Source organism: Protopterus annectens, chromosome 16.part0 (genome assembly GCF_019279795.1).
Source record: "Protopterus annectens isolate FY-2018-M chromosome 16.part0, PAN1.0, whole genome shotgun sequence".
Lineage (NCBI taxonomy): Eukaryota > Metazoa > Chordata > Ceratodontiformes > Protopteridae > Protopterus > Protopterus annectens.
The window spans coordinates 282,465,858-282,490,404 of NC_056750.1; the positions used below are offsets into that span (position 1 = coordinate 282,465,858).

At 44.5% G+C, this 24,547-nt stretch overlaps 2 protein-coding genes across 3 annotated transcripts in view; one reads left to right on the forward strand and one right to left on the reverse strand.

The window, feature by feature from the left end:
* The window catches only part of LOC122790765 (Y+L amino acid transporter 2-like), a 1,821,102-nt gene that overhangs the window by 1,431,735 nt on the left and 364,820 nt on the right, over positions 1 to 24,547 (reverse strand). The window lies entirely within an intron of this gene.
* LOC122790764 (Y+L amino acid transporter 2-like) overlaps positions 2,978 to 24,547 on the forward strand; it is a 1,539,581-nt gene continuing 1,518,011 nt past the window's right edge. Inside the window, exon 1 of the mRNA XM_044058374.1 lies at positions 2,978 to 3,559. Coding sequence (XP_043914309.1) covers positions 3,022 to 3,559 — 538 coding nt within the window. The 5' untranslated portion in view covers positions 2,978 to 3,021. The remainder of the gene's footprint in view (positions 3,560 to 24,547) is intronic.

Genomic DNA, 24,547 nt, shown 5'->3' on the forward strand with positions numbered 1-24,547 from the left:
AAGATCCCACATAAGTACGGTACGGCACGGTATGGTACGTTCCTCTGCTGTATATAAATAAACAAAACGGAGCACTTCTCTGGCAGAAAAATCCTTACCTCAGTCAGCCTGCATATAAACAAAAACGGCAGCGCATAAATGGATCGTCTGCGACTCTGGCAACCTTCGCACACTTTTGGGTTTGAATTTACCTTAGCGTGCAATGCACGCATGTGTCTTCTATGGTTCTGGCGCCTATGGATGCAAACATAGGGAATGACTATGTTAAGGACATTAGTTTTAAACAGTAACAAGTTTTAACAGAAAGCAAGTAAATGAAAAAAGGAATACTGAATATTACAAGGCTTTTTTTCTAGTAAACAGTTTTATATCTGGTTCTCATGTCACTAACAGACAGTCTGATAAAGAGAAATGGCTTGGAGAAAATGTTTTCTGAAAGCATTCAAGTGTTTCCCCTCTGAGAGACCTATAAAGATAAGGCAAAACTGGGCACCACTTAATAGAATCACAGGCTTTACCATGTGTCTTAAGATGGATAATCATTCTTCCTGTTTAGCTCCAATCTGTGTCTGTGGGTGTCAGTTTGGAACGTATTTTCCTATTAGAAGGGTAAAACTTCAATATTTGAAGATGTACATAGTTTTGTGTGTTATTGTTAAGTTAATAGGTGTGTGTGTGTGTGTGTGTGTGTGTGTGTGTAATATACTCTGTTGAATGCCCATTTCTTTGACAGTTTACTGCAGACAATTTTAATCAAAATTCCTGCTTGTTGATTGTTTTCCTGCATCTGAATATTCCTGCAGAGTGTTCCTTCAGTATACGGGAAGTGGGATTTGTAATGATGAAATTTTCATCCATACTGAAAAATTTGGCATTAGATGTGGGAGTGTGTGTGCGAGTGTTTGCATGGTAGGATTAGAGCAAGGGCTAGGTAAGATGGTAGTTTTGGGGTTTTATGGTAGTGGTGCTGCTGTAGCATTGTCGCCTCACAGCAAGAGGTTGTCACGTTCGATTCTCAGCTAGAGCGTCTTCTGTGTGGAGGCATGCGTGAATGGTCGTGCCTTCTTTGAAGGTTGTGCATCAGGGCTGGTAACTTGGCAAGTAAAAATCCACTACCAAACATTAGCGGACCGGAGTTCCGCTGTGGCGACCCCTAACCGGGATAAGCCGAAAGACACAACATTTATGTAATTGTGCATGTGAAGTGTATGTCTGAGTGTCTTGTATACTAGTTCTATTAGGGAAAGGGTTTTTGGTAAGATAATGTGTAGGGTTGGGGTTAGGGGCAGTGTCAGGGTTGGGGTTAGCACACATGAGTAAGGTGGTACAGAGGAGCTTTGCACACCAGCAGCGAATTTTAGTAATGCATGCTAACCCTAACCCCAACTCTACAGCTTACCTTAGAAAAAAAAAAAACTTTCTGTAACTTTACCACTACACAAGACCTTCAGACATATATCCCATACAGAAACACACATGTACAATACTAAATATATCTCTATCCCTAGCCCTTATTCTAACCATAACTCACAGACACCCATACATACTGACACCACCTAATGCTGAAACATTTGATATATCCATAAAGTTTGCCATTAAAAGGTCCCAAACCTACACTTACCTTACTCACACACACTCGATTTTCATTCTTTCAACATCCTCAGCACTTGAAAATTACTGTTTTCCATGAATTTTCCAAGCACTTCACTCAATCGATGAACTGCCAATTCAAAAAATGTGTATTATATAATATGTGTGTGTGTGTGTGTGTGTGTGTGTGTGTGTGTGTGTGTGTGATTTGTGTGTGTCTCTCTGTCTCTCTCTCTCTCTCTCTCTCTGTAAATACTTTTTCCCCCAAAATGTTAAGTTTGACTAATGTGTAGTACATGGAGCAGATAGATCTCCATTCAGTACAGAGAATTATGATCGGATTGCCAATCATGACAAAATATGCATTCTTGGTTCACCTTTGAAGCTTCATTCTTAAAAAAAAAAAAAAAAAGAACAATTTACAATTTAACGTATAAGCATTCGTATCATGTTCTAATGCAGGCAATAAGAAGTTTAGAATGATATGGACTGTATTTATAATTGTATTTGGAAATCACCATGCTGCATACGAAATATTTTAAAAGTAGCATTTTTACATTTTTGTGCATTTAAATTTGATGGTTGTTTGTAAGACCTGAAAAAATGGACTTATTGGAAAAAGCATGTAGCGTATACTCATCTGTACATATACCTAAACAGGGTATTTTATCTATAGAAGTCAAAGGTTTTCCTACATTTCAGTGTGCATTGATGTCTTGTTTATACTGCGGTGGTGGTGCTGCGGTAGTGTTGTCACTTCACAGTAAACGCTGTCTGGTTCGATTCTCAGCTAGAGCGTCTTCTGCTTGGAGACATGCGTGAATGGGCCTACCGTCGTTGAAGGTTGTGCATCAGAGCTGGCAACTCGGCACGTAAAAATCTACTGCCAATCATTAGCGGACCGGAGTTCCGCTGCGGCGACCCCTAACCGGGAAAAGCCGAAAGACACAACATTGATGTCTTGTTTATAGCTAGTATTGCAGATCTAAATGCAGACTGATTATTCTCCTTCATTGGTTATAACAACAATCCTTGTAGGACATCATGTTTATACAAATACAAATTTATAATTTTGTAAATATTTTGGAGATGCATTGCATTTACTGTAGTATAGCTTGTAAATCACACTGATAAGCGTAATAGATATGAAAATGTGTGTGCCTCAAAGACAGTTCTGAAGATTAAAGAGCTTTGTATACTGGATACAGTGTTTTATACATTCTAATTGAAATCCAGCTGGATGAGACCACAGTTAGTTTGCAGATGGCTACGGTATATTATGATTTTTGTTAGATTCTAGTTGTTAGACTTAACAGAGTTCAGCATTATCATGCTGTTAGGCTAAATGCAGTTCAGTCCAATTTCAACTCTGTGCTTTTCTTTTCCTAGTTGGCTATGCAGCGATTTGTGTGACAGGGAAGCAAACTGTTAATGCTCAGTATGGCTGAATCTACAAAGTACACATCTGCACTAACTTATGAGCCAGATGGGCTGAACAACGGTGTGAATAATGCTATCAAAACAAAAGACAGTGGCAGCAGTTTAGGCTCTCAGGAGTCAATGAAGCTGAAGAAAGAAATCTCCCTAATCAATGGTGTCTGCCTGATTGTGGGGAATATGATTGGCTCAGGGATCTTTGTTTCCCCCAAAGGAGTTCTAATGTACAGTGCCTCATATGGACTTTCATTAGTTGTATGGGCTATTGGAGGCATCTTTTCAGTTTTTGGTGCCCTGTGTTATGCTGAACTTGGAACCACAATCACAAAATCAGGAGCGAGCTATGCTTACATTCTTGAGGCCTTTGGAGGTTTTATAGCTTTTATACGTTTATGGACATCACTTCTAATTATTGAACCTACCAGTCAAGCAGTTATTGCTATAACGTTTTCTAATTACATGGTTCAGCCAATCTTCCCATCCTGTGAAGCACCTTATGCTGCCAATCGTCTCCTAGCAGCTGCCTGTATCTGTAAGTATGACTTTTAACTTTCATAACTTGATCTCAGGAAATTCAGAGGACATGTATGCTCAGCCATGTAAACACTTGAATGCTACTGGTTAGTACTTGGTTGAAAAGACAAGGTAGAAGAAGGCTATTCATGTCATGGTTCTTCAACTGCATGTCACTCTTGAAACATTTGAATATGATTTTCAAGTGGTTTGTCAGTTTTGCGTCAGGAATATCTCATAATGATATATATTTAAAAATTCAAAATAGTGGGATACAACATTACCCTTATCATGTAGCAGCAAATCTAGTATTTTTGTATTAGTGTGAATATCCATTTTAGTTGCACAGTACTGTGGAGTGAAAAGAGGTATGTCTCACTTGATTCTCAGAAATTTAGTTGTGGCCGTTGGTGTACTCAGAACCATAAAATCTGACTTCTGTTTGTTATAAGGTTAGACCCCTAAGTTAGAAAAAGTAGGTAGACAGATTTTTATATTATTTATTTATTTATTTTATTTTGTTTTACTATTTGATAACCAGGTGAGTGATCTGGTCATTTGGCCCTTTTCAGTCTGGGTTACAATAGAAAAATAAACAAAAAAATTCAACTCGGTCTCAGTGTAATGGATTACTATAGGTGTAATGTGGAGCCAACATAGTTTAACATGAGTACAGGAAACCTGTAACACGTATCAGTGTAGTCATACAATTAGTCAGTTGTAAACACTGGATAACAACATTAGTTTTAGTCTAAATAGTATGTCAAATGGTAGAGATATAGTAGAATACCGTGTTGTTTGAAAAATAAAATTTCAGTACTAACCAGCATCACAAAAACAGGTGCATTTAGATTAATTTATACAGATATTCATTTAGATTTTTAACAGTCTCCATTGTTGTGAAGTTTTGTTTCCCATAGGAAACTAGTACCACATGGCATGGTGCTGTTCTGGAAAAAGCGCTTTCTCCAATAGCAGATTTAAATCTAGGCAGGAGATGCCTTAACGTTTGGCATTTCTTTATTCAGTACTGACACAGACCATCGCAGAGCAGCTTGAAAAATTGTTATTCTTTCTGTATGGTAGTGGTCTCTGCACCTTGATTCTATTACTTTGTATGTAGTTAGCAGCAGGAGAAGGCAGTTACATGTAATGTATAATCTAATTAAGAGATTAATGATATATTTAACAGATAAACTGTAGGTGAGCAGTTAGCAGAGCTTCAAGAAATGTTTGTTTAGAATGACATGGGGAAGTGCTATATAAACTATACTAAGTCATACCAGGCTGATAAAAGCTAGGCAAAAAAGTCAGGTAAATTCAAAGTGCAGACATAACTAGTGTTTTCAAAATGCAGTTAACAATCTGCTCATGGAGTGCGCTGATTACTCTCCAATACTCGGAAAAAGACAAATCATTTAAATGCCAGAATGGCACGTGACCTGACCTGAACAATTGTTAAGCATCCCCTGTGAAAGTTGCTAAGTTTGGGTCCCAAGTTAGGCACTAAAATCTGCCTGCTGTCTAATAAACAACAGTGGCAGAACAAAACATTTGATCTAAAGTAGTTAACTTCATTTTATCTGCAACCTGTGGGTATACGGATCCGTATCGGATCCAAGCCGGCAACATTATTTCTAGAATCTGCTCCAAGCTCCGAGCTCCTCCTTTTACCCATAATGCCCTACCATCTCCTATCTTCCCTCAGATCTCATTTGCCGCCCCAGTAGTGTGCATCTTGATCTCCTTTCCTCTGAGCTCAGGGTTAGTAAGTGGTATTATTTCTTGTATCTAGTGTGTGTTTGAGTGAATATTTTCCCTTCCTCCCCTTGTTTAGTGTCTCGCTTTTCGTCGGTGTCAAAAAAAAAAAAAGTTTTTGTAGAGAGTAGTAGTTAGGCCTGCCCTTCCCTTACCTGTGTTTGTGTGTGGTTTTTCTGGTAGGTAGTGTTTGTACTTCTGGGTGCAGGACTATGGCTGATCAGTCTAAGCCTGTTTTCAAAAAAATGTACAGAGTGTGGCCATAAGCTCTCCCCAACTGATGGTCACACTCTGTGTGTAATTTGCTTGGGATTGGCACATTTGTCCTCTCAATGTGCTATCTGTTCTGGTTTTAATCTGAGGGCCCTTAGGGATTGGAAGGCCAAGCTAGTAGCCAATGGCCTTCTCCCTGCTGCCATGCTGGAATCTGCCTCGGTCTCTAGTGTTCTACCTCCCACCCAGATAGGGACTCAACCTCCCTCTTCTTCTGGTGATGGGTCTTCTAAAGACAGATCTACAGTCAGCGTGGCTGACAAGGAAAAAGAAAAAGAGAAAGATAAAGAAAGGTGCAGAGAGGATAGGGAGAAGAGGAAGGACAGACATTGTAAGAGATCCCCAGACAGGGAGCTCTTTCTTAGTCCCCCTTCTAAAACCATGAGGCGTGTTTCTTCATGGCTCTGGTCTCCTTGTTTCTCACCAGAGCCGTTGGAACATTCGGACCCAAGGTCTTCCTCCCCATTGCGCAGACCAGCCAGATCTGAGTCGGTGGCCTCTTCGAGGTCAACTCGGAGCCTATCGGACGTGGACATGGACAGGATGATGCAGAGATTCATTCAGATCCAAATTCAGATGGGAGTCTTGCCAGACTCCTCTCCCTCTGGAGGGGGAACCTCCATGCCTCTTTTCCACCCCATCTCTCCTTCCCTGATCCATGCTTCTGCTTCAGGGCTTTTGGATCCAAGGTTTTTCGGAGCTGGTAGCTCGGCGCCAGCGGTTCCTCCAACCTCGACTCCGGCTGTTACCTTGAGTTCCTTGGATCCAACTTGTTCAGATCTGAGTGTCTCTTGGAGCTGCGGACAGGGAGTCGAACCCGGGGGAATGGATTCTTCGGCGCTGACCTTTTTGGATCCGATCCATTCCCTCAGACCTCAGGCTATCCCGGCTTTGGCTCTGGTCCCCGCTTCGGATCCGGGGAGGGCTTCTCCCTCGGCCTTCGAAGTGGTGGAGGGGGTTCTCTCCCAGGGATTGAGACCCCAGCCCATTCCCTCGGATACCACCCAGGCCCCCCTGGATTTGGCGATGACTTCCTTCATCCTGTCTCAGGGACAGCCCGTGCCAGAGGATCCCCAGTTTAGTTTCCCTGAGGAAACCCCTACGGCTCACGAATCCCCTTCTGAAAGTCCCACTGAAGAGGGTCACTGTAAGAGCAAGTGCAAATGGAGGCAGTTGGACTCCCTCGAGTCCCTCAGTATGGACTCTGACTTAGATGAAGGAGAAGGTTCCCCCAAGTCACCTCCCGAGGATATCTCCTTCGGAGAAATTATGGAGATCCTCCGCCAGTGGACCCCTTGGTGGACCTTATCACCTTGAGGGCATGGAAGGAGCCTGACACTGTAGAGCCCATCCCCAAACGCCCTGAGAAGATTTTATCTCCCCCTTCTGACAGACAACCTTGGTTGAAAGGAGGCCCAGTTGATGCTATGTTGGATGCAGCAGCCACAAAGAAGGAACTAGCACAGGAGAGTTCCTCAGTCCACCCTCCAGACAGGGAGTCCACGTCGGTGGATAGGTTTGGGAAGTGCGTCTATTCATCAGTGACCTTTTCAATCCGTGCGCTGAATTATTTGGCACGTGTGATTTGGCTTCAGCGAGACCTTGCTTCGGAATTCGCTGAGTCACTCCCAGAGTCTTTATCGCCGCAGGACAGACAGTTGTTCTCGGTGAAAATGTCTACTCTGAAATCGGTCTCAAACACGTCGATGTGACTCCTTTCCCATGCCATGGAAGGAGCAGCTGGGGCAGCTGGGACAGGCATAGCCATGAGGCATCATGCCTGGCTCAGGTTGTGTCAGTTTGCGGACCCTTTCAAGGCGTCATTTATCAACACTCCCTACGACGGTTCTTCCCTTTTTGGGAAGACAGTACGTGACACATTTGTCCAGAGCGAAAAGGACGGGAAGACTGTGTCTGCCATCGGAGTCCGCCTCTCTAACCCTCAGCGGTCTTTCTCTAGGAATCAAAGAGGGCAGAAGAAGATTTGGTTCCGAAAATCTCAGTTTTCCCGGGATTCTCAGGACAACTATTCCCCCAGAGGCAGAGGGGGACAGGATTGACGCTGACCCAGAGGTAGAGGGGGTCCCAGGAATTTTGGGTCTAGGGAACCCTTTTCTGATAGACCCGGTCAGCAGCCCTGAGGGATTGCCCGGCTGTCCTACTCTGGAGGCAGTCGGGGGACGATTGTCCTTACACCCAGTGGCATGGGAGTCCATTACGACAGATCGCTGGGTTTTACAGATAATATCCAGAGGTTACTCTATCCCATTTGTTGCCCCTCCAAATATTACAAAACACCTCTCGGATGTTCCACCTGCTCACAGGGAGGCCGCAGCTCTAGAGGTTTCAAAGCTGCTTCTCCAACAAGCCATCGAACAGGTCCCCCCCGATCAGTCTGGATCAGGCGTCTACTCAAGGTTCTTTTTGGTGCCAAAAAAGATGGGGGACCTCAGACCCATTCTAGACCTGTCAACATTAAACCTGTCGGTAGACAAATAGAAATTCCGGATGGTCATCCTACAGTCCATTCTACCTTATCTCCAAGAGTGCGACTGGACGTGCTCGTTAGACCTCCAGGATGCTTACTACCACATCAAGATACCCAGAAGCTCCAGGAGGTTTCTGCGCTTCCAGCTGGGAGCCAGTCATTTTCAGTTCAGAGCGCTACCCTTTGGTCTCACCACAGCCCCCAGGGTGTTCATCAAGGTAATGGCAGTTGTAGCGGCTCACCTTTAGGGTATTCAGATGTTTCCATACCTGGACGACTGGCTGTTCGCTGTGCCCAACAAGCATCACTTGTGTCTGGCCCGAGATTATTTCATTTGGTTGGCAGATCTACTGGGAATTATAGTCAATGTTCACAAATCCCAATTGCAACCAGTACAAGTTCTAGATTTCATTGGGGCATGGCTAGACACTTTGCAGATGAAGGTGTTCTTAACTCCAGACAGGATCATACACCTCAGGTGCCACATAGCTCAGATAGCGAACTCCAAGTCTCCAAAGGTGAGCGAGGTTCTCCAGGCTCTGGGCTCCATGGCTGCCACCATATCGATTCTCCCTTGCACGCGCCTTCACATGCGGGTTCTTCAATGGACTCTGGCTGTTCAATGGTCTTGGCTAGACCTGCTCATGGAATTTCTGATCAACATCAGTCACGTCTGCAGGACGTCTCTGCTTTGGTCGTTAAGTTCACCAGAGATATAAGAAGGACTCCTCATCACGTCACCTCCAGTCCAAGCCACAGTGACCACGGACCCCTCCCAACTTGAGTGGGGGGGACACTGTTTGGGAAGGACAGTCCAAGGCACGTGGACCTAGTCAGAGACCAAATTGCATATAAATGTTCTAGAGATGAGGGCAGTGCTTTTAGCACTGGAAGCCTTTCACACAGTCCTCCCTCTCGGATTGATTGCAATTCAGTCAGACAACATGTTGGTTGTCTGGTATATCAAACAATCAAGGGGGAACAAGATCCTACCCCTATGTCGCAAGGCCATGAGAGTGTGGGAATGGGCTATTTCCACCAGTCGGTTTCTGATAGCAATGCACATCCCGGGGTGCTCGCACATTTTAGCGGACAGATTGAGTCGGGCCATTCTGATGGTGTACGAGTGATCTCTGAAACAGTCAGTAGCGGAGGAGATCTTCCTTGCATGGGGTCAACCTTGCTGCGATCTCTTCACATCTCCTTCCAACGCAAAGTGCAGCGAGTTCTTCACTCTGATTCCCTCACCAGGGGAAGCCCAGAGAGATGCTCTAGTCCATGCTTGGCCCCCCCAGGCTTCTGTATGCTTATCCACCATTGCCACTCATTCCAAAGTTTCTTCAGAAAGCTTGCCGACTACGGTACAAAGTGATCCTTATTGTCCTGTTCTGGCCTCGTCAGGTTTGGTTCCCATTCCTTTGGTCTCCTCTCTTAGCTCCCCCGTGGGTTCTGGATCCCTGCCCGGATCTAATCTCCCATCTGTCAGGGGCACGTCCGCCCAATCTGGGGCAGCCTCAAGCTGACAGCCTGGTTGCTCCAGTTCCATTAATTGCCAGGACTCCCGGTCTTGCATCCCCGTAAAATCCATTCTGGTGGCTTCTGTTAAAGACTCCACTAGGAAACTTTATTGCAGTAAATGGAAGCGTTTTTCCATTTGAGCCTCACAGAGAAAAATAGATCCCTTTACAGCCCCCGTTCCAGCGGTGATGGATTTCCTGTCTGGCATCTTTCAGCAAGGAGCTAGTTCATCCACACTGAAAGTACAATTGGCAGCCATTTCCAGATGTTCTTCATCTCACATTGCTGCAGTCCTTACACTTGGGTAGTCCGCTGTCCTCGGTCGGCCCGAATATCAAAGTATAAGGCTGACGTCGGTCAAGGCGCATTAGACTGACATCAGGACGTCAGGGTACAAATGCGCATGACCGACGTCATATCCTCAGTCTTTTTTGCCGCATGGTCCGATGCAGAAGCAGCGTTGCAAGTGCCGTTCGGCGTTCTGAAATTTTTCGAGTTCGGAGTTTCAGACCGAGTCAAAGTTGGCTAAGTACCCGTTGGGAATATTTTGGTTTTTCTTGCCTCAGTGGTTTACGGATGTCAGAAAAAGTGAATAACTGTATTTCTTGTGGGAAACAGATACCGCATAGAGATTATCATACCTTGTGTATTCCTTGTTTAGGGCCTGAGCACGGCGTTGTTGGGTGTCGCTTTTGTGCTAGATTCAATAAGCGCACTATTAAGAGAAGGTTAGATTGTGCCAGGTTAGTCTTTGGGAAGCGGTGCAATTACACTATGCCGTCGGATGCTCCGACGTCTGCTTCTTCAAAGAAGCGCAAGGATAAAGCAGCTAAGCCCAGGGTAGACGAGTCGTCCGTACCGGACGCCGGTTCTTTAGAGGTGTCGGTGGAGCCGGTGGTTCCACCGGAGGTTTCTCTGGAGTCCCAGGGGGAGACCTTGTTATTGCAGGATGTGGCCTCTCAGGAGGCAAGTCAGGCTGAAGGGGCTTCTCAGGTTACTGTACTCCCCTCCCTTCCTAGGGTGGTTAGGCCTTCTGTTTCCAAGGCTTCTCCCAGAGGCAGGCCAGGTTTAGCTTCAGTTGGTGTCACTCCTAGATGTTCTTCATCTCACATTGCTGCAGTCCTTACACTTGGGTAGTCCGCTGTCCTCGGTCGGTCCGAATATCAAAGTATAAGGCTGACATCGGTCAAGGCGCATTTGACTGACATCAGGACGTCAGGGTACAAATGCGCATGACCGACGTCATATCCTCAGTCTTTTTTGCCACATGGTCCGATGCAGAAGCAGCTTTGCAAGTGCCGGTTGGCGTTCTGAGATTTTTCGATTTCGAAGTTTCAGACCGAGTTCAAAGTTGGCTAAGTACCCCGTTAGAATATTTTAGTTTTTCTTGCCTCAGTGATTTACCGGATGTCAGAAAAAGTCAATAATTGCATTTCTTGTGGGAAACAGATACCGCATAGAGATTATCATACTTTGTGTATTCCTTGTTTAGGGCCTGAGCACGACGTTGTTGGGTGTCGCTCTTGTGCTAGATTCAATAAACGCACTATAAAGAGAAGGTTGGATTGTGCCAGGTTAGTCTTTGGGAAGCGGTGCAATTATAAAATGCCGCCGGATGCTCGACGCCCCCTTCTCCGAAGAAGCGCAAGGACAAAGCAGTTAAGCCTAGGTTAGAAGAACCGTCTGTACCGGACGCCGGTTCTTTAGAGGTATCGGTGGAGCCGGTGGCTCCACCGGAGGTTTCTTTGGGTTCCCAGAGAGACTTTATTATTGCAAGATGTGGCCTCTCAGGAGGCAGGTCAGGCTGAAGAGGCTTCTCAGGTTACTATACTCCCCTCCCTTCCTAGAGTGGCTAGGCCCTCTCCTTCTGTTTCCAAGGCTTCTCCCAGAGGCAGGCCAGGTTCAGCTTCAGTTGGTGTCACCCCTAGTTCTTCTGGAACTGTGCCCAAGAAGCATATGCTTAAAATGGCAGAAGATTTGATTTCTTTGATTAGGGTTCTTTGCCCCTCCTGATAAGAGACCTAGGGTGGAGCCTGAGCCAGGAGTTTTGAGCAGGCTTCGGATGTTTCAGAGTCTTCGGCTGAAGACTTGCAGGAGTATTCTCCTTATTCTGACTCTGATGTGGATGATTCTACTCCTTCTGCTTCTCCTCCTGAGGATTTTTCTTTTCAGAAACTCTTCATTCTATGAGGGAGCATTTTAAGTGGGAAGGTCAGGACTTCTCTGATTCCAGGAAAAGGCTTAGAGAATTTTGTTTTACCCCAGCATAGGCCTTTGGCTATACCTCCTGTTTTAGATGTGGTGGAAGATGTTTTGCAGAGGCTTCTCTTAATCCTGATTCTTTGCCTCCTGCTCCTGTAAACCGGATAGATATTACAGGGTGCCTGAAGCTCATAAGTATCTTTTAAGAGTCCTAGGGCAGACCCAGAAACTGTTAGTCAGGGGCCTAAAGGTGTTAAGGCTTCTGTTGTCAAGAATCCGGTTCCTTCAGACAAAGAGGCCAAGGCTTTGGATAGATGGGGAAAGAAAGTTTATACTTCTTCCACTCTAGCTATGAGGGCTTTGAATTGCCAGTTTCACATGTTAAAATACCAAAACTATCTCCTTTCACAATTGAAGTCTAAGGTTGATGCTCTGGCGGAAGGTATTGATTGTAAAGAGTTGCAAGATTTAGTACATGTTTCTGAACAGGTGGGTAAGCATTCTTTGCAATGTGGTTTTGATGCTGTACAGGCCTCGTCTAGGGTGGCTGCCACTGGGTCAGTTCTTCGCAGGCACGCCTGGCTGAGGGATCAGAATTTATCTGACCATGTTAAATCAAGGATTTTAGATGCTCCTTTACAATCTGATGTGTTGTTTGGTTCTCCTGTTGAGACAGTCTTAAAGAAAATGGAAGACAAGGCTAAGTCTATGCAGACTGTTAAAGATTTTTTGCAGGTTCAGCCTCCAAAGTTTAGTAGAAATTGGCCTACTAAGGGGTGGATGTATCCTTCCTATGATTCCCAGTCTAGGGGTAGATCTAGACGTGGTAGGGGCAGAGCTCAGGGCTCTTTCAGGCCTAGAACAGGGAGTTCTCCTGCACAGCCTTCAGGTGAGGGCAGGGGTCAGTCCTTTCGTAAACAGACCCAATGACCTACCTTTTCAGCTGCCAGAGCCTTCTCGTCTGGCAGCACCTTTGGGAGGAAGGTTGGCACTTTTCAAAGAAAATTGGAGTTTAATTACCCAAGACAGATGGGTATTGGATATCATACACCACGGTTACAGGTTTTATTTCCATACCTTGTCTCCTTTCAAAGGCATGCCAGACGTTCCTCCTCCACAAAGAATAGAGGCTCACAAGCAAATTTCTCTGTTACTCCAAATAGGGGCCATTCAGCCGGTCCCTATGCCAGAAGTGGGCCTAGGATTTTATTCTCGCCTGTTCCTAGTACCAAAGAAAGGGAACACGTGGAGACCAATTTTGGACTTATCTATCCTCAACACTTATCTGGACATTCCCAAGTTCAAAATGTTGACGTTACAGCAGCTTTTACCTCTGCTGGGCAAAGATCATTGGATGGTAACTTTAGATCTCAAGGAGGCTTATCTTCATGTTCCTATCAGACTCAGTTGCAGGAAGAATCTGCGTTTTCGAGCTGGGACTTCACATTATCAGTTCTCTGCATTGCCCTTTGGCTTATCTACTGCACCCAGAGTGTTCACGAAGGTTCTGGCTCCAGTGATAGCGTTCCTCAGGTTAAAAGGAATACAGATTTATCCCTATTTGGACGATTGCCTGATTCTGGCTCAAGAAAGGGACGAGCTTCTTCATCATCTGGATTATGTGATAGCAGTGCTAAGATGCCTGGGGTATTCTGTGAACAAAATAAAGTCCAGTCTAGTACCCTCTCAAGACATGTGCTTTCTGGGTGTGAGACTGAATACAGCATCCCAGATGGCCTTTTTGACCCCGGACAAACAAAAGAATCTTTCCCTTTACTTTCATCAGTTGTCTCATCAGTCCGGGCTGACTGCAAGGACAGTCCTTCAAGCCTTAGGGTTCATGGCATCTTGTATTCTGGTGCTTCCCAATGCCAAACTGCATATGAGGAAGCTACAATGGTATCTCAAAAATGTATGGACACAGCACTGCCAGGATTTGGACACTGTCATTCAAATAATACCTTGCATTCAAAAAGAATTTTTGTGGTGGGCTCAGGAATGTCACCTAAACAAGGGACTCTCTGTGACCCGGCCAGAGGCGAGTCAGATTCTAACGACAGATGCCTCAGACAAAGCTTGGGGAGCTCATCTGAAATGAAAGTGGATACAAGACAAGTGGCCTGCCAGACTACAACATCTACATATCAACTTGAAAGAGATGTTAGCAGTCCAGTTTGCATTAATAGCCTTCAAGGATTTACTTCTTCCAGGGCAGGTGTTGATTCTAACAGACAACACAACTGTCATGTGGTACATCAACAAGCAAGGCGGAACACATTCTTATCCTCTATGCAGGCAAGCAATGATTTTGTGGGAGACTGCTCTCAGTTTACAGCTAAATCTTCAGGCAAGGTTTCTGCCGAGCACAGAACTCCTTAGCAGATGTGTTGAGCAGACAAATTATGGATCCCCACGAGTGGAAATTGGATCCTCATGTATTTCGAAATTGACAGTGTCATGGGGAACTCCAGACATAGATCTGTTCGCTTCCCCACTAAACCACCAGCTGCCAAAGTTTTGCACAAAAGGTTTCATCCCACAGCTTGGAAAGTGGATGCTCTTTCTTTCAATTGGAGCAGTCTTCATGTGTATGCCTTTCCGCCTCTGCCTCTCCTCCCAAAGGTACTACTAAAGGCCAGACAAGACAAGCCAAGGATGATTTTGATAGCTCCAGATTGGCCTCGACAGCATTGGTACCCATTACTGAGGAGCCTGGTATGGAAGCCTCCATGGCCTTTGCCTTTGATTCCACACCTGTTGTCTCAGGAGGACAGTCATTTGCTCAATGTCAAGCTTCACTCTCTGCACCTAACAGCCTGGCATATTCTGTTTTGAACCATAGTGGGCCTCCACTTCCACAACAAGTTTTAAATGTTATTTTGGAAGCCAGAAGGCCTAGTACAAGGAAAGTGTACGCAGACAAATGGAAGAGATTTTTGTTTTGGAGTGCAGCAAAGGATTTTGAAGTTTCTAGGCCTAATTTAAGTGTGGCTCTTCAATATCTTACTGAGTTATTGGACAAAGGTTTGTCCTTCTCTTCTATTAAGGTTCACGCTGCAGCAATTTCGGCTCACTATGATTGTGACCCACCATTGTTTTCTCATCCTTTGTTCAAGCAATTTCTTAGAGGGGCAAAGAATATAAGACCCCCACGAAAAGCTCCTACTCCTGCTTGGGATCTCAATTTTGTGTTGGAGAAACTCACTCTACAACCTTTTGAGCCTGCAGCTACTGCTGAATTGAAGTTTTTATCATGGAAGACTGCTTTTTTGTTGGCTATTACCTCTGCAAGAAGGGTTTCTGAGTTGCAGGCCCTTATGGCAGTTGAGCCTTTCTTAATTTTCCATAAGGATAGGGTATCTTTACGCACTAATCCTTCCTTTATGCCTAAAGTGGTTTCTAGTGTGGCTTTAAACCAAACTATTCATTTGCCTACCTTTTATGCAAATCCCCAAAATAAAGGGAAAAGATTTTGCACACTTTAGATGTACACAGGCAGTTGCGTTATTATTTGGACAGAACTAAAGGGTTCAGGCAGTCTCAGCAGTTATTTGTTTCTTTTGCTTTGAGTTCTCAGGGCAAGCCTGTGTCAAAACAAACTATTTCTAAGTGGATTGGGTTTTGCATTGCTTTCTGTTATTCCCATCATGGCAAGGAAGTTCCAGCTGGGATTAGGCCTCATTCCACTAGGGCTACTGCCACTTCAACAGCTTTTTTGAGAGGGGTGGCAACTAAGGATATTTTGGAGGCAGCTACTTGGAGTTCAGTGCATACTTTTTCCAGACATTATCACCTACCACTTTACTCTAAATCCAGGGCTGGTTTTGCCACTGCTGTTTTGCAGGGCATTTTAGCAGCTCCTGCTTCCTTATAATTTGGCCATCCTCCCTTTCCTCTGCTTTGGGATTCTACCCAAGTGTAAGGACTGCAGCAATGTGAGATGAAGAACATAGTACAGTTTTGTACCTACCATAAATGTAGATGTTCGAAGATCCACATTTCTGCAGTCCAATTTACCCTCCCTCCTTCCCCTCTGTTGTTAGAGGCAGTTGTGTGGGTTGGGTGGTCAATTGGGTGTTTATTGTCTATTGTATATATTGTACATATTTTTAGTGCTAGGATGGTTGGTTGTTGGTTTGCTGTCTTTTGGTTTTTGACCTTTATTTTTAGGGTCTTCTGACATCTGGGGCAAGAAAAGACTGAGGATATGACGTCGGTCATGCGCATTTGTACCCTGACGTCCTGATGTCAGTCAAATGCGCCTTGACCGACGTCAGCCTTATACTTTGATATTCGGGCCGACCGAGGACAGCGGACTACCCAAGTGTAAGGACTGAAGCAATGTGGATCTTCGAACATCTACATTTATGGTAGGTACAAAACTGTACTTTCTTCAGGATCTGTGCCCAAGAAGCATATGCTTAAAATGGCAGAAGATTTGATTACCTTAATTAGAGGTTCTTTGCCCCCTCCTGATAAGAGGCCTAGGGTGGAACCTGAGTTGGGGAGTTTTGAGCAGGCTTCAGATGTTTCAGAGTCTTCGGCTGAAGACTTGCAGGAGTATTCTCCTTATTCTGATTCTGATGTGGATGATTCTACTCCTTCTGCTTCTCCTCCTGAGGATTTTTCTTTTTCAGAGACTCTTCATTCCATGAGGGAGCATGTTAAGTGGGAAGGTCAGGATTTCTCTGATTCCAGGAAAAGGCTTAGGGAATTTCTGTTTTTACCCCAGCATAGGCCTTTGGCTATACCTCCTGTTCTGGATGTTGTGGAGGATGTGTTTGCAGAGGCTTCTCTTAATCCTGATTCTTTGCCTCCTGCTCCTGTTAAGTCGGATAGGCATTATAGGGTGCCTGAAGCACATAAGTTTCTTTAAGAGTCCTAGGGCGGACCCAGAAACTGTTAGTCAGGGGCCTAAGGGTGTTAAGGCTTCTGTTGTTAAAAATCCGGTTCCTCCAGATAAAGAGGCCAGGGCTTTGGATAGATGGGGAAAGAAAGTCTATACGTCTTCCACCCTAGCTATGAGGGCTCTAAATTGCCAGTTTCACATGTTGAAATACCAAAACTATCTACTGTCTCAATTGAAGTCTAAGGTAGATGCTCTGGCGGAAGGCATTGACTGTAAAAAGTTACAGGATTTGGTACATGTCTCTGAACAAGTGGGTAAGCATTCTTTGCAATGTGGTTTTGATGCTGTACAGGCCTCGTCTAGGGTGGCTGCCACAGGGTCAGTTCTTCGCAGGCACGCCTGGCTGAGGGATCAGAATTTATCTGACCATGTTAAGACAAGGATTTTGGATGCTCCTTTACAATCTGATGTGTTATTTGGTTCACCTGTTGAGGCAGTCTTAAAGAAAATGGAAGACAAGGCTAAGTCTATGCAGACTGTTAAAGATTTTTTGCAGGTTCAGCCTCCGAAGTTTAGCAGAAATTGGCCTACTAAGGGGTTGGACGATCCTTCTTATGATTCCCAGCCTAGGGGCAGGTCTAGACCGGGTAGGGGCAGAGCTCAGGGCTCTTTCAGGTCTAGAACACTGAGTTCACCCGCACAGTCTTCGGTGAGGGCAGGGGTCAGTCCTTTCGTAAACAGACCCAATGACCTACCTTTTCAGCTGCCAGAGCCTTCTCGTCTGGCAGCACCTTTGGGAGGAAGGTTGGCACTTTTCAAAGAAAATTGGAGTTTAATTACCCAAGACAGATGGGTATTGGATATCATACACCAAGGTTACAGGTTTTATTTCCATACCTTGCCTCCTTTCAAAGGCATGCCAGACGTTCCTCCTCAGCAAAGAATAGAGGCTCACAAACAGATTTCTCTGCTGCTCCAAATAGGAGCCATTCAGCCGGTCCCTCTGTCAGAAGTGGGCCTAGGATTTTATTCTCGCCTGTTCCTAGTACCAAAGAAGGGGAACACGTGGAGACCAATTTTGGATTTATCTATCCTCAACACTTATCTGGACATTCCCAAGTTCAAAATGTTGACGTTACAACAGCTTTTACCTCTGCTGGGCAAAGATCATTGGATGGTGACTCTGGATCTCAAGGAGGCTTACCTTCATGTTCCTATCAGGCTAAGTTGCAGGAAGTATCTACGTTTCCGGGCTGGGACTTCTCATTATCAGTTCTCTGCATTGCCCTTTGGCTTATCTACTGTGCCCAGAGTATTCACGAAGGTTCTGGCTCCAGTGATAGCTTTCTTCAGGCTAAGAGGAATACAGATCTATCCTTATTTGGACGATTGTCTGATTCTGGCTCAAGGAAAAGAAGAACTTCTTCATCATCTACACTATGTGATAGCAGTGCTAAGATGCCTGGGGTATTCTGTGAACAAAATAAAGTCCAGTCTAGTACCCTCTCAGGACATGTGCTTTCTGGGTGTGAGACTGAATACAGCATCCCAGATGGCCTTTTTGACCCCGGACAAACAAAAGAATCTTTCTTTACTTCCATCAATTGTCTCATCAGTCCAGGCTGACTGCAAGGACAGTCCTTCAAGCCTTGGGGTTCATGGCATCTTGTATTCTGGTGCTTCCCAATGCCAAACTGCATATGAGGAAGCTACAATGGTATCTCAATAATGTATGGACACAGCACTGCCAAGATTTGGACACTGTCATTCAGATAATACCTTGCATTCAAAAGGAATTTTTGTGGTGGGCTCAGGAATGTCACCTAAACAAGGGACTCTCTGTGACCCGGCCAGAGGCAAGTCAGATTCTAACGACAGATGCCTCAGACAAAGCTTGGGGAGCTCATCTAAATGGAAAGTGGATACAAGACACGTGGCCTGCCAGACTTCTACATCTACATATCAACCTGAAGGAGATGTTAGCAGTCCAATTTGCATTAATAGCTTTCAAGGATTTACTTCTTCCAGGGCAGGTGTTGATTCTAACAGACAACACAACTGTCATGTGGTACATCAACAAGCAAGGGGGAACACATTCTTATCCTCTGTGCAGACAAGCAATGATTTTGTGGGAGACTGCTCTCAGTTTACAGCTAAATCTTCAGGCAAGGTTTCTGCCGAGCACAGAACTCCTTAGCAGATGTGTTGAGCAGACAAATTATGGATCCCCACGAGTGGAAATTGGATCCTCATGTATTTCAGAAATTGACAGTGTCATGGGGAACTCCAGACATAGATCTGTTCGCTTCTCCACTAAACTACCAGCTGCCAAAGTTTTGCACAAAAGTTTTCATCCCACAGCTTGGAAAGTGGATGCTCTTTCATTCAATTGGAGCAATCTTCATGTGTATGCCTTTCCACCTCTGCCTCTCCTCCCAAAGGTACTTCTGAAGGTCAGACAGGACAAGCCAAAGATGATTTTAATAGCTCCAGATTGGCCTCGACAGCATTGGTACCCACTACTGAGAAGTCTGGTACGGGAGCCTCCATGGCCTTTACCTTCGATTCCACACCTGCTGACTCAGGAGAACAGTCATTTACTCAATGTCAAACTTCACTCTCTTCACCTGACAGCCTGGCATATTCTGTTTTAAACCCTGGAGGGTTTCAGCTTCCACAGCAAGTTTTGAATGTTATTTTGGAAGCCAGAAGGCCTACTACAAGGAAAGTGTACGCAGATAAATGGAAGAGATTTTTATTTTGGAGTGCAGCAAAAGCATTTGATGTTTCTAAGCCTAATTTAGGCGTGGCTCTTCAATATCTTACTGAGTTACTGGACAAAGGTTTGTCCTTCTCTTCTATTAAGATTCATGCTGCAGCAATTTCTGCTCACTATGACTGTGACCCACCATTGTTTTCTCATCCTTTGTTTAAGCAATTCCTTAGAGGGGCAAAGAATATAAGACCCCCACGGAAAGCTCCTACTCCTGCTTGGGATCTCAATTTTGTGTTGGAGAAACTCACTCTACAACCTTTTGAGCCTGCAGCTACTGCTGAGTTAAAATATTTATCATGGAAGACTGCTTTTTTGTTAGCCATTACCTCTGCGAGAAGGGTTTCTGAATTACAGGCCCTTATGGCAGTTGAGCCTTTCTTAATTTTCCATAAGGATAGGGTATCTTTGCGTACTAATCCTTCCTTTATGCCTAAGGTGGTTTCTAGTGTGTCTTTAAACCAAACTATACATTTGCCTACCTTTTATGCAAACCCCCAAAATAAAGGGGAAAAGATTTTGCACACTTTGGATATACACAGGCAGTTGCGATATTATTTGAGCAGAACTAAGGGGTTCAGGCAGTCTCAGCAGTTATTTGTTTCTTTTGCTTTGAGTTCTCAGGGCAAGCCTGTGTCAAAACAAACTATTTCTAAGTGGATTGGGTTTTGCATTGCTTTCTGTTATTCCCATCATGGCAAGGAGGTTCCAGCTGGGATTAGGCCTCATTCCACTAGGGCTACTGCCACTTCAACAGCTTTTTAAGGGGTGGCAACTAAAGATATCTTGGAGGCAGCTACTTGGAGTTCTGTGCATACTTTCTCTAAGCATTATCACCTTCCACTTTACTCTAAATCTAGGGCTGGTTTTGCCACTGCTATTTTACAGGGCATTTTGGCAGCTCCTGCTTCTTTATAGTTGTGCCATCCTCCCTTACCTCTGCTTTGGGATTCTACCCAAGTGTAAGGACTGCAGCAATGTGAGATGAAGAACATAGTACAGTTTTGTACCTACCATAAATGTAGATGTTCGAAGATCCACATTGCTGCAGTCCAAATTACCCTCCCTCCTTCCCCTCTGTAGTTAGAGGCGGTTGTGTGGGTTGGATTGTAAATATTGTGTATATTGTATATATTGTACATATTATTAGTGCTAGGGTGGTTGGTTGTTGGTTTGTTGTCTTTGGGTTTTGACCTTTCTTGTTAGGGTCTTCTGACATCTGGGGCAAGAAAAGACTGAGGATATGACGTCGGTCATGCGCATTTGTACCCTGACGTCCTGATGTCAGTCTAATGCGCCTTGACCGACGTCAGCCTTATACTTTGATATTCAGGCCGACCGAGGACAGAGGACTACCCAAGTGTAAGGACTGCAGCAATGTGGATCTTCGAACATCTACATTTATGGTAGGTACAAAACTGTACTTTTTCACGTTGGTGAAGACAACATGGCCTTAGTCTCCTCTAGGCTGAGTAAGGCTTTTATTAAAGGTACTTTTCTGTTACGTCAACCTGTCAAGGATTCAGTGCCTCCTTGGGACCTTACTTTTGTTTTACAGGCATTGGTGGCTCCTCCTTTGAACCTGCAGCTTCGGTGGACTTGAAATTTTTGTTCTGGAAGACAGCTTTCCTAGTCGCCATTACATCTGCTAGGAAGGTTTCTGAGCTTCAAGCTCGGTCTGCCGTGCCTCCATATTTCGTCTTCTATAAGGATAGGGTCTCTCTCCATACTAATCCTTCCTTCTTACCTAAAGTGGCATCTGAAGCAAACATAAACCAAGCCATTAATCTGGCCATTTTCTTTCCTAACTTCAAAAATAAAGGTGAATACAAACTCCATTTGTTGGGTGTTCATAGACAGCTTCATTTTTATCTTCTTAGAACAAAGTCTTTCCACAAGACTGACCAATTGCTTTTCCAAAGCATTTATAGGAAAAGCTATTGCTAAAGTTTCTTTGGCCAGATGGATCACTCTTTGTATTTCACATGCCTACAAAGCAAAAGGTTTATCTCCTCCTGGTATTGTTAAGGCTCACTCTACCAGTCTATGGCGACTTCTGCTGCCTTTTGGTCCAGGGTGCATTTGGATGATATTTGTGCAGCAGCAACTTGGGCCAATTCACATACCTTCATTTCCCATTGCAAATTAGATCTGATTTCGAGGGGTAGAGCATCCTTTGGCTCTGCGGTGCTCAGGAATATCCTTCCATAAGGGCCTCCCAGGATCGGAGTAGCTGGGGACTCTGTCCCACAGGTTGCAGATGAAATGAAGTTAACTACTTCAGATAAAGAAGTTATGTACTCACCATAAGGTTCCATCTGAGTAGTTATACTTCATTTTTCTGCAACATTCCCTCCCTCCCTCCATCCCCTGGACCTTGTCCTTTCTTTTCAGTTTTGGTTTATTGGGTTGAGTTGCTTATGTTTTTAGTTGCAGCAAACACGATCTGAGGGAAGATAGGAGATGGTAGTGCATTATGGGTAAGGGGAGGAGCTCGGAGCTTGGAGCAGATGCTAGAAAAAAAGTTGCCGGCTCGGATCCATTACGGATCCGTATACCCACAGGTTGCAGAAAAATGAAGTATAACTACTCAGATGGAACGTTATGGTGAGTACATAACTTCTTTTTTCTGCCTGCTGTCCATACCCTTAACATGTCCCTAACTTCCTACACATATATATATATATATATGTATATATATATATATATATATATATATATATATATATACATATATATATATATATATATATATATATATATATGTATATATATGTTAAAAAAAAATCTTAAGACAGTTGCTAGAATAACAGGATGTGCGTTCACCTGTTTAATCTGAAGAATGCAAACACTGAAACTCAAATGTATATCATTATTTAGTGACTTCAGGCCTCAGGGGTTTGTATATATACCACATATTTTATGAGGAAAGGCCAAAAATATGAAGCAATAATCTAGATGTCCTGCAAAAATTTAGACAGCTGAGAGATCTGGAAGTTTAAGTGTAAATGTAATGGAATGTGTTACACTACCAATCTGACAGAGATTGCCAAGTGTTTTACGGCTTTGAAAGCTAGAAAAATACTTACTAATTTTATTCTCCTTTAACTAGTAGTACATGGAGCAGATAAAGTTCCATGCACTACAAAGAATTATGATCATCTCACTAATCATAACCCTCTGATATTAAGTTGTCTATCTCGCCTTCGTTCTTGCTGGTTGGGGATCCTGACTCTGCCATCTTCAATAGCTCGAGAGCTGTTTACTGGCTCGAGGCTACCCCTTATCCCATAATGCCTAGCGATAGCTACCCAGATCTCGTTTGCCGCTTCAGCTGCGAGGTGTCGTTTTTCTGGCTCAGGCTCGTATAAAATTTTTTGTATAACTTTCTAGACTCGATTTCTGCCATTCTAGTTTATTATTGTTAAAGATAGTCTTGTGTTGTGATAGTTAGCTTGTTTGCTTGCAGTATCCCTCTTTTTTCTTGTAGAACTTGTTTAACTTCGAGAGTTCTCCCCCCCCACCTCTTCTTGTCAGGTTAGCCATTTAAGTTACAGGCTTTTCCTTGTACCTTTCTCTTATAGGCTAGCCGTTTAAGTTAGAGGCTTTCCTATGTTCTTAAAAAAAAAAAAGAAAATACCTTTAGCTACAGTCTTTATAGTAGTGTTTTTTTTTTTTGTAGACTGTATTTTGCTTCTGGTGTTACTGTTATAATTGTTTTTCCTTACTTTCAAGGATGTCAAAGGAATCCAAGGTTTCTGGGTTCAAGAAGTGTGACTCATGCTGTCAGAAGATGTCTCTGACAGATGGGCACACTTCTTGCGTCTATTGTTTAGGCACTGTGCACCTGCAGGACTCTTGTTCTATCTGCCATGCCTTTAGTCCAAGAGTCCTGCAGGAGTGTAAGAATAAGCTTATCCTTAGGGGTCTTTTAAATCCCCAGGATTCACCGACCAAGAGCTCTCAGCCTGTGAAATCCCCTAAACCCATTAAGTCATCGGCTCCAAGTTCGGAGCCGTCTTCTGTTCAGGGTTTAACTTTCACGTCGGTTCCGGTTGGCACCGACAACACACTCTCCCCGTTGGCTCCATCAGAGGTGTCGGAGCCGTCAAAGAGCCACAAAAGGCTAAGGTCTAGGATGATGGACAGATATGGGAAGCGAATGTTGGCTTCAGCGACCTTCTCTATGAGGTCACTGAACTACCTGTGTCATTTTACCCGGCTACAAAGGGATCTCCTTAAAGAGCTCAGAGATACCCTCCAAGATCCAATAGCTGAGGGAGTACAAGCCAAGGTAGCTTCCCAGCTAGTGACGCTTAATTCTGTTGTTAACTCCTCCATGAGGTTCATTTCCTATGCAGCCGATGGGGCGAGTAGAGCTGCTGGTACCGGGGTGGCCCTTAGGAGGCATGCCTGGATGCGGCTGTGTAACTTTGCGGAACCCTTTCGAGTGTCCTTCACCAACATTCCCTTCGATGGTTCCTTTCTTTTTGGACCACAGGTGAAAGACACTTTGACTAGGTGTGAGCAAGAAGGCAAGACTCTCTCTGCCGTGGGAGTCCATTTTTCCACTCCGTCTAGACCCCACCCCAAGGGTCAGAAGAGTGGGAAGATGTGGTTCGGTAAATCCCAGGGAGCCTTGCCTGATGCACGTAGTGATTTTTCTTCCAGAGGCAGAGGGGGAAACAATAATAATAGACTCCGCCCTCATGGCAGAGGGGGTCCGCAGAACCAGGGCAACAGAGAATCCTACTCTGATAAGCCCTTTCAGCATCCCTGAAGGGTTGCCCGGCTGCTCATCTCTGGAGGCAGTCGGGGGAAGACTTTCGCTGTACCCAAAAGCCTGGTGAAGTTTAACACAAGACAGATGGGTACGGTCCGTTATATCCGGTGGTTACAAAATTCCCTTCCTTCAACCCCCCTTGCAGTCAAGGAAGACCCTGCCAGATGTTCCACCCAATCTGAGGGAGCAAGCAGTTACAGAAGTTTCAAAACTGCTAGAAAAAAGAGCCATCCAGGAAGTCCTGGCAGACCAGCACGGATCCGGAACTTACTCAGGGTTCTTTTTAGAGACTTTATAAGTTTTGCCAAACGTAAGGCTAATCCACTGTTTAATAGAGTAAATGCTGATAATACCAGCAACTTG